Source organism: Cyprinodon variegatus, unplaced genomic scaffold, assembly GCF_000732505.1.
Source record: "Cyprinodon variegatus isolate N-32 unplaced genomic scaffold, C_variegatus-1.0 Scaffold1434, whole genome shotgun sequence".
In the NCBI taxonomy this organism is placed as follows: Eukaryota; Metazoa; Chordata; class Actinopteri; order Cyprinodontiformes; family Cyprinodontidae; genus Cyprinodon; species Cyprinodon variegatus.
This window is the reverse complement of record NW_015151887.1, coordinates 56654-66059: the sequence shown is the minus strand read 5'-3', so window position 1 is coordinate 66059 and position 9406 is coordinate 56654. Positions and strand designations below refer to the sequence as shown.

Genomic DNA, 9406 nt, shown 5'->3' with positions numbered 1-9406 from the left:
GTTTTGGAAAATATCAGCGTTTCGTGTTCGTTTTGGCTTCGTGTGGACGGGGCCTGAATTAATCTGTTGCTTGGAATTAGGAACATCCTGTGTAGGAACTTGTTCTTGACAAAAATAATTCCCTTAATCAGGGCTTATTCACAAACTCGAAAACACTGTATTTAATGAAAGTACATTTTAACATGTACAATCTGTAGATAAACTTCACTTCCCTTACATTCTGAAATAAGTTGATTGAGCACTTTTTTAAGGCTAATTACCCTAATGGTCTAGTAGAGCTGTTATGTGTATCAGTGTGTGAGTGTGTGCATGAATGGGTGAACGACTGAATGTAATGTAAAACGCTTTGTTCAGGTCTCCTGAGTGCAGGCCGTTTACCATTTCTTGCCATATTTCTTAATCTATTGTTCTTCATCTATCGTGGAAGGCTGGCAGAAGCATGCAGATATACATTAGGGTTAATAAAAATTATAATAGGAGATTTTGAAGTAGGTGAAACTACTAAAGAAAAAACATAGAAAAGAAAAGCGTATCATAAAAAAAAAAACGCACTCCAAAAAGGAAAAAAGTATACAATGGCAAAATTATATTTAAAGTATTTGAGAAGTGATGGTTATAAAGTGAAACAGCAGCTGGGAGGAAGGCCTGTGATAATGCTACTATTCACATCTGTGACGCAGCTGTTTGTAACATCAAGTTTTAAAACAGAGCTTTAATTTTTTTTTTTAAGCAGATAAAGTAGGTTTATTAGGGGTATAAATCACATCCATCATGGCGACTCGATTCAGTATCGATTTCCTGACCCAACGATTCGATTATTTTCGATACTCAAGAATACACCATGATATGATTCGATTGGATTCATTGGTTGATTTTTTTTTTTTATCTTACAGGCTAGACAATGTTTCAAATTTGAAATAAATCAATGAAAGCTGTAATATCGTTATGCATTTTATTTGAGAAACAACCGCAAATAACAGAAGTAGAAAAGTTGTACTCCACCTATTCCTATTAAAATGTAATTCACAGAAAAATAATAATATCCCTGCGTTATAGATTCTGAAAGGCTTTGCATCAAAAAATACTGCACAAAATCAGCACAGTGAGTGCAACTCAATACCTCGGCTCCAGACGTCCCGCCCCCTCCTCAGACGCGCCGCTGCACCTCTCCCAAATTGTAGCTAAATGCAAACTGTCGCAGACAAGAGGCCGGCTTGTTTTGTTTTTATGTCCGAAATTGCGGAAAACAACTCGTGAAGTTTGATCCGCTAGAAGAGCGATGTGCGTTAGAATGCTGGGACCCTTTTTTCACCTGGATCTTCGCTCTTTTTGGCCCTCATCTCCCTCCGTTGTCGGACCAAACTCGCCCCCACTTCCTCTCCACCTCGGCCGTATCTAGACTCACAGCTTATAGCGCAGACCACGCTTCAATATTGGGCATAAATCAAAAATGTCTGTGTCAAGCTCACTGCAACAAACTGCTGTAAGAGTATAACCAGGAAACGCGATAGGAGGGCAAAATAGGTTTAGCGCCACCGCAGCACGGGAGGAGAATTACGCCCAGGAGCAAATGGATAAAAATAGACCGCAGGGGGAAAAAAATACATGAATCGATACTCTTGCGGACGTATCGATGCATCGGATCGTCAGCTGTTGGATCAATGCATCGATACAAAACGATTATTATTTACACCCCTAAGGTTTATCATTCTCCCCAGATCGCTGTCTGAAAATCACCTCTGTCGCCTATCTGTTTAAACTCGGCCTTTATTGCTGCATTTTCTTTTTAAACATTCTTTAATCTATTAAAATTCTCTGTCTGTTTCCGTTTGAGCATACTGGAGCAGACTGGTAATTAGAGATGTCCCGATCCAGGTTTTTGCACTTCCGATCCGATACCGATATTGTTTTTGGACTTCCGATCCGATACCGATACTGGCCGATACCAGCCTATCCGAGCATGTATTTAAGTTTAAGTTAAAGTATTTAGCCTTAGTTGTAAGACTCATGTTGAAAAGGGTTTTAGTACTCTTGATAACATCTAGCCAGCTGAATTAGGTGAGATTGAATAAAACACAATGCTTGGTAACAACAAACTCACCTGTTTATTAAGAGATAAACACAAACTGGACAAAATTATGAATAGCAATCTGAAATTGCACAGTGAACAGTAAAACCATAAACAGTTAAAGGTGCAAGTATTACTGTAAGTTTTAATAAAAATGCAAAACAGGGGAACACTGGCGCAAAATAGTGGAATGGATCGTTTCAATCGGCGAAAGTGGAAAATACGGACCGGATTTTTTTTTTTTAAACTGGATCGGCACTCTGGATCAGCATTTTACATGCTTTGCCGATACACATTTTTTTGCCAATATCGGCGTCCGATCCGATACGTGGATCGGATCGGGACAAGCCTACTGGTAATGAAGTTAGGCATGGCTTTAAAGTATTGATGGCTGTTTTTTTTCTTTCATACTTTTTTTTTTTGTTAAGTAAAAAGTTTTTATAATCTGACCCAGTAAGATGCAGGATATTGCTCCAATTTTTGGGGCATTGGGACAGAAGTAAAAAAAATAAATAAATAAATAAATCTGCATAGATCTGGATCTATTCACCCTGTGTAGAAGAAGCCTCTCTACTGCATTCAGTGCAACTGGTGTGACTCGCTCTAGGGTTATGGAATGACATTGTGCAGAATAACCCTACTGTACATTGTTGTTGAATAATGTTTTTCATTATTTTTGCCATGTGAGATCTAAAGTATGAAGATCCACAACTGTTTGGTTCATACATTATTATTATGGTTATTATTAGCAATAGATACCTAGCAAAGCTACACTGGTATCTATAAATAGCTCAAGATGCGCATACAGTATGTCAGCTGAGCCATGTTGGGCCCTGTCAGGTTTAAAAGCTTAAATAAGTCACTTAGACCTCTCTTAGTGGTTGAAAACATACCATTCTAACACTTCACACTCTTCACACTCATTTTTAAAGTCAGTAGATATTCAGTCATCATCTTATTCTCGTCTCCTATTCATCCCAATTGACTCCATCTTCCCTTCCTTTTCCTCCTCCGATGATTTGTTAGGTGCAAACATATAGGGCAGCAGCTGCAGAACCTGTTCGTCGACTGGATTCTGTTTGGCATCCGTTGAAAACTTGTACCTTGACGATGATTCATAAGTATTTCGTCACTTATCGCTTTCCTTTTCAGTGTGTATACCAGACATTTTGGCTAGCCAATGTCCCAGAGTGGCATCAAACGCTTGGTATGGGCAAAAAAACAGAACCCGCAAAAAAATGCTTTATTTTTAAACATTAGTATCTGAAGACTCTATAATTGATGGTAAATAAAGTAAGCAGAGTGCTCTTAAACTTGTCACCCCATCTTTAAGGTTCTCAATTTAGATTCTTTTTTAATATTTAGATATTTTGGCTTGATGTTGAATTCTTGGGGGAGCCATGGGCTTTTGGGACTTTGGGCTTCTTTTGGAGAACAACAGTATTCATGACTGGATTTGTTTATCTATTTATGATTTTTCATGGCATTCAGTTGAATAATTAAAGCCAGTTAACACTGCAGTCAAAGCACTCATTTGTTTTTAAATATTCGGGGTGTGACATTTTTTTGGGAGCACAATAGTTCTGAAGCATTGCCACTAAGGAATATCTATACATCTGCATCATTGGTATCGGCTCCATCAGTAAAACTGATCTCATGTGGTAAAGTGATGTTTTTTTTTTCCTTTTGGTTGCAGTTTGGATATGCATTCATGTGGAAGAGGTTAGCCCCATGATTTTTGCTTTGGTCTTGTGATGGTGATGCAGCACAGGATTTGTGGGTTTTTAACTTAAAAAGAGAAGCAAAATGAGAACTGTGGTTATTTTTCACAGTGTTTAAAGGCTAGAGAACTGTAGATAATGTTGGTTATTGGCCATAAATGTTATATTAAAATACATCAGTATGGGGCCATTCTGTCATATCTGTAAATCTAATGGCTACAGCCATAAATCCAAACCTTTGTTCTGAACATATCTGACTAAATAACAGGAAACTGCGTCAAACAGGCTTCTTGATGTGTTTACAGACATGTTTGTTTAACTCTTAGTAAAATAATGAAAAAGAAAAAGAAATACATTTTTATTCCCCTGCTAATTGCCAGCCAGAAGTAATTAGGGCTAATGATCAGTATAATTCGTGAAACTAAAAGAGTCTAACCTCCATTAAGGTTCATGCCATCTAATGCCCCTTTTATTGTGAGCTATTGAAATCTATGGGTTGTAAAACCTGCTGTAGGTTCATATGTAGGAGTTCTCTCTCTTAAATAAGACGTTTAGAATCCTTGAATCACCCTATTCGCCTTGAACTGCTGCGTGTCGCACATTTTTGGTTTATTTTGTCTGTTTATTCATTAATAAAGTCCAACCTGTATACGAGCAGAGTTCCATTGTTCATTGTTCCCCTTTTCTTCTGTTTAAAGGAAAAGCTGAGTGAGAAGAGGAGCCAGTAGGAGAAGGGAAGAAGAGAGTAACAGAGCAGCCATGGACCATCAGCGGCAGAGAACGCTGTCCACTTCAGGAGAATCACTGTATGCTGTGCTCGGAGTCGACAAGAATGCCACAACAGAGGACATAAAGAAATGTTACAGGTGTGTAGTGATTTAAATGGCAGGGATTGAATCAAACCTACTATAATTTCCCGAAGGGAGTAATCCCAAGGGATTAATAAAGTCAAGTCTAAGTCTAGCAGGAGGAAATCCATCTGTTTTAATCCTTTCCACCACTAGAGGGGGGTAAAGACCTGTAAAAACTGCTCAGACAGTTCTAGGGAGCTCTAAAAGATCAACTCTAGTTTGTTATTGTTTGATGAAACATATTTTTCATTATGCCTCTCCCTCTCATTGGCTGATTAACATAGTAATCTAACATCTGAAAGGCAAAAATGTCAGTTCATGCCTTTTTGAAATTGCTCTGGTCTTGATCAGTAAAACAATCAATAATCCAGGGGAGTCCTTCTAGTCTGAAATGATTCCAAACACCTTTTATGCAACCTTATTTCCCTTCTAGACAACTTTTCTTAAGAAGCACTATGATTAGGAGAAGATGGTGGATATTCCCGATTTTTGCAAACAGGGAAATTATTCTCATATGCAGTGGTCCTTCAAACTCACTTAAAGCTTAAGATATCACAGAGATGCCCATTAAATGCAAAGAACTGTATTAGTTTCAGTGATATCAAAACTCAATTAATCAAAGCAGAAGGTGGATGCTCTCGAAGAGGAGCAGGAGTTCCTACAGAAAAGCATGCAGGCGTTATTTTGCATCAAATTGGCCTCGTATGATAAAAACTCCTGCTTAGTAGCTGAAAGAACAATAAGTAATCAAGAACTTTAAGCTCCTGTGAAGAGGATTTTGGGATCTCCAAGAAGCTCCAGGTCTACCTCCTCCTGAGGGAGATGCTACCTGCCATGAGCGCAGAGCTAACACAGCTTTAGCAAAAGGTCCAGAGCGCTGCATGGAGATGGTAAATTCCCCAAGGATGGGTGGGAAGACTGTAGTTGAAATGTAATATAATCCATCTTTAAACTGTCTTATAGCATTCTGTCTCACCCTCCCAACCACTGTTGGTTTGAATCAGAAATCTTATGTGTTTTTGTTTTTTCCATTTTCTCTTTCATCTGACAGAAAACTGGCGCTGAAGTTTCACCCAGACAAAAACCCAGATAACCCGGACGCAGCTGAAAAGTTTAAAGAAATAAACAATGCTCACTCCATCCTGGTGGACCCCACCAAGAAGAACATCTACGACAAGTACGGATCCTTGGGTCTCTATGTGGCCGAGCAGTTCGGAGAGGAGAACGTCAACACCTACTTTGTTTTGTCCAGCTGGTGGGCCAAGGTACATCTGGTTGCTCACTGTCATCCAGTTTTTGATCTACAATTTCAAGCTGTTTGAAGTTGGTTTACATATATATATATAAAACTGACAGATTTTATATCCTGTAAAGGCATCATAAATTTACATAGATATCTTTATTATTATAATATCCTACCGTATATTGCAGATTTTTATTTTTTGACAACATGAAAGATGCAGTTATTTGTTATGTTGTTCAGCTCTTCCTCTGCTGTTGAAAGAACTTTGTTGTTGGAAATGTTCCCTCAGGTCTCATTTTGTGCTTGCTTGACCTTTACCCCCACAGGCTTTGTTCGCCTTCTGCTGCCTGGCGACAGGTTGCTACTGCTGCTGTTGCCTGTGCTGCTGCTGTAACTGCTGCTGTGGTAAATGTAAACCTCGGCCGCCGATGGACGGGGACCCTGAATTCTACGTGTCCCCCGAGGACCTGGAAGCCCAGATGACTGCTGAGGAAAGAGGTGAGTTCAAGGACACACAGGATAAAACGCACTAAGAGGAAAAACTAAAATGATAGCTGCTTTGGAAAATATCCATTTTCAAGATTCATATGTAGATTATAACACCTTGGTCTTTAAAAAAGTTGAACCTCTTTGCTTTTTTTGGTTACTTAGTTTTTTTTACATCCTAATCGAGTTAGGAAACAGAAGTTAAGAACTTTGAAGGTTTGTCTTTACTCAATAAGGCAAATTAACACTGAGATTAAATGCATGCTTTTTAAGATAGTAACCAAAATAAGCAGCATAACATATAAACAATAACATCAAACTAAAAAAGATGAGTGTTTTGTTTTTATTTCAGTGAGAAAGTAGAGTTTTCTTTTCTTCCCACAGCAAACCTAGTAAATAATTTTGGAAAAGTCGTCTGAGTCCAACCCAATTAATAATAGTTCACTTCTGTTTGGATGTTAGAAAACAGACAAGGAAAATGCCAGAATGTTGCCCTCAAACCTGAAAGACCTTAGAGGAAGAAGGAGAATAAGCCTTGCTTTCTGTGGATCTTCCAGCTGGATTTACCCCTTTTTTTTTTTTTTAAATCATATCTAAACTTTTCTAGAACCAGTAGGCCTTTTGATCCCTTTCACTGTTTTTGCACGTTCTCTGTTTAAAGTTTGGGAGTTCATTAAATATCCAGCTCACAGTGATGTAGTCCTCCACACCTGATGACCTGCAACATTTAGGCTGCATTCACTCTGAGGGTCTTCAGGCTCAATTCGTATTTTTGGCTTAAATCTGATTATTCCTGCTCCATTGTTCATTCTAATATTCATATCCAACCAACATCAGACATGTGGTGTTTTTGACCCCAAAGCACGCTTATGTTCTGCATCTGCAAAACATAACAAGAGCGCACCATGTATGGCATTAATAACGGATACCAGTGTCTCTGTCTCAATATTAAGCTGTTTAGCAATAGAAACCGACAATATAGTGACCAACAAAATAATTATGAAGGTAAGAACAAAAGTGTGCTGTTTAGTAGAGCAGTGATTGCTGCTGCTGTAGAGACGTTTGAGAGATCCAGATCAATGTTATCAACATTGCATTAAATGCGACATGACAGTTCAGACTTCAGGCGCTTGGAATACTAATAAATGCGTATCTGTTTTAGCTCCACATATTATGGATTTTCTTCCTATGTGAACAGGTTAATATTTGGCTGTTCAGGCCTCCTTGAAAAGCCAGATATAATAATAATAATACATTTTATTTAAAAAGGCGCCTTTCTGGACACTCAAGGTCACCGTACAAAAGCATAAAAAGTGTCAGAAAAAATAATAATTATAAAGACATTTAAAAACATAAAAAAAAAAAAATACAGAGGCTATGACAGTGAAATTATTTGATATACAGCATGAACATAGCCTTAAAGCCAATTTATGCTTCTGACATATAGCCTCTGCAACCGTCAAATCGGTCTCTGTGCGACGACGGTTGCAGAACCTCTGTGCAGCGGGCGTGGTCACACTAGGGTTGTCACGATACTTAACTTTTCAACTCAATACCGATACTAAGTAAAATATTCGATACTCGATGTCATTTTCGATACCACAAGGATAAAAACAAAGACTCCAAAATTCAACAGAAATGTTTTCATTAATAAACAAAATACAATAAATAGATAAATACAATAAACAATATTTTGCGGTTGTATGCTGTGCACAATATTAAGCAAGCTTGATAAAAAAACTTACAAAATTAAAATTAAGTGTTCCTTCCTTGGCTATGCTTTACATACATAAAAACGACACTAGCCAAACCAGTTAAAAAACAAAAATAATTCTCAGCAGCTGCACCTGTTACAGAAAAATGTCTGAAACCGAAAAGTGCACAGAATTATTCAATCACACAGTGTTCAGAAAGTGCACATTCCTCTAATTTGCGCATAAGATGAATGACTGTTTAGGTGCCACTGGTGGTAGCACTGTATCGATACTTTTGGAAATGAGTATTGTATCCGGATACAACTTTTCAGTATCGATGCTTTTGATAACCCTAGGTCACGCACCTCAAAAAAATCCTGACTACTAGAAATTCCAGACCGACTGTGCAGAAGTGTACCAGCAAAACTTGTTGGCAACCAGACCCAAGCGACATTTGATGTGTGCGGTTTCAGAAGCATAATCTGCCCTTTAGATGTGTCTGGTTCAAAATCAATCCAGGGCGTTGGTGAAGGGGTTAGCGCGCACGACCCATGTACGGAGGCTTTAGTCCTCACGCGGCCGTCTTGGGTTCGAATCCGGCCTGTAGTCCTTCGCCGTATGTCTCTCCCCCTCTCTCATACCCCCTTTCCTGTCAGCCTACTGTAGAAAAAACAAACCACTAGTGCTGTAAAAAATTTAAAATGCTCAGATTTTTTTCAAAATATTCATGTTTTCTTGTGTGTCTCCTCCCCAGATGGCAGCGATCCCATCATGGTTCAGCCGTCATCAGCCACAGAAACTACCCAGCTCACCTCTGATGCACATCACAGCTACAAGACCGACTCATACTAGACACGCTTACAGAAACACACACACACACCTCACAAGGCAAGAAGAGGCTGCTAGGGCTGAGAGGTACATCCACTTTAGTTTATCCTGAATAATTTAGACAAACACGACTTAAAGAGGATTATTACAGGTGGATGCATTAGATTTAGAGCAATAACTTAACCCACATGTCACAGGAACCAGTCGTAGCACGTCTTCCAGAACCGAGAGAGTAGCCTGTCTGTCTGTTTATTCTCTCTGTGGGTCAGTGTCAGCAGCTGACTGAGTCCAATTATCTTTTTTTCTAACATAGAATAAGATTTATGAATTATTCCAAAACATTACCCACTTTAACAGTCCTGTATGTTGTGCTACTGAAATTACAAATCCGGTTACAGACTTTTGCACACATATTACCTGAGACATGTTTTGATTCAATGTCAGCATTCTTCCCCAAAAAAACTCTACCAGCATCCCACATCTTACTGGGAATACTTGCCACCTCTATCTTGAAT

General features: G+C 38.7%; 1 protein-coding gene across 1 annotated transcript in view; it reads left to right on the top strand.

The window, feature by feature from the left end:
* Positions 1–9105, top strand: part of LOC107103370 (dnaJ homolog subfamily C member 5-like) — an 18173-nt gene extending 9068 nt beyond the window's left edge. The window contains exons 2-5 of the mRNA XM_015403046.1: positions 4488–4655; positions 5692–5905; positions 6210–6381; positions 8818–9105. Of these exons, the coding sequence (XP_015258532.1) occupies positions 4549–4655; positions 5692–5905; positions 6210–6381; positions 8818–8915 (591 nt within the window). The 5' untranslated portion in view covers positions 4488–4548 and the 3' untranslated portion in view covers positions 8916–9105. The remainder of the gene's footprint in view (positions 1–4487; positions 4656–5691; positions 5906–6209; positions 6382–8817) is intronic.
* Positions 9106–9406: the final 301 nt, after the last annotated feature.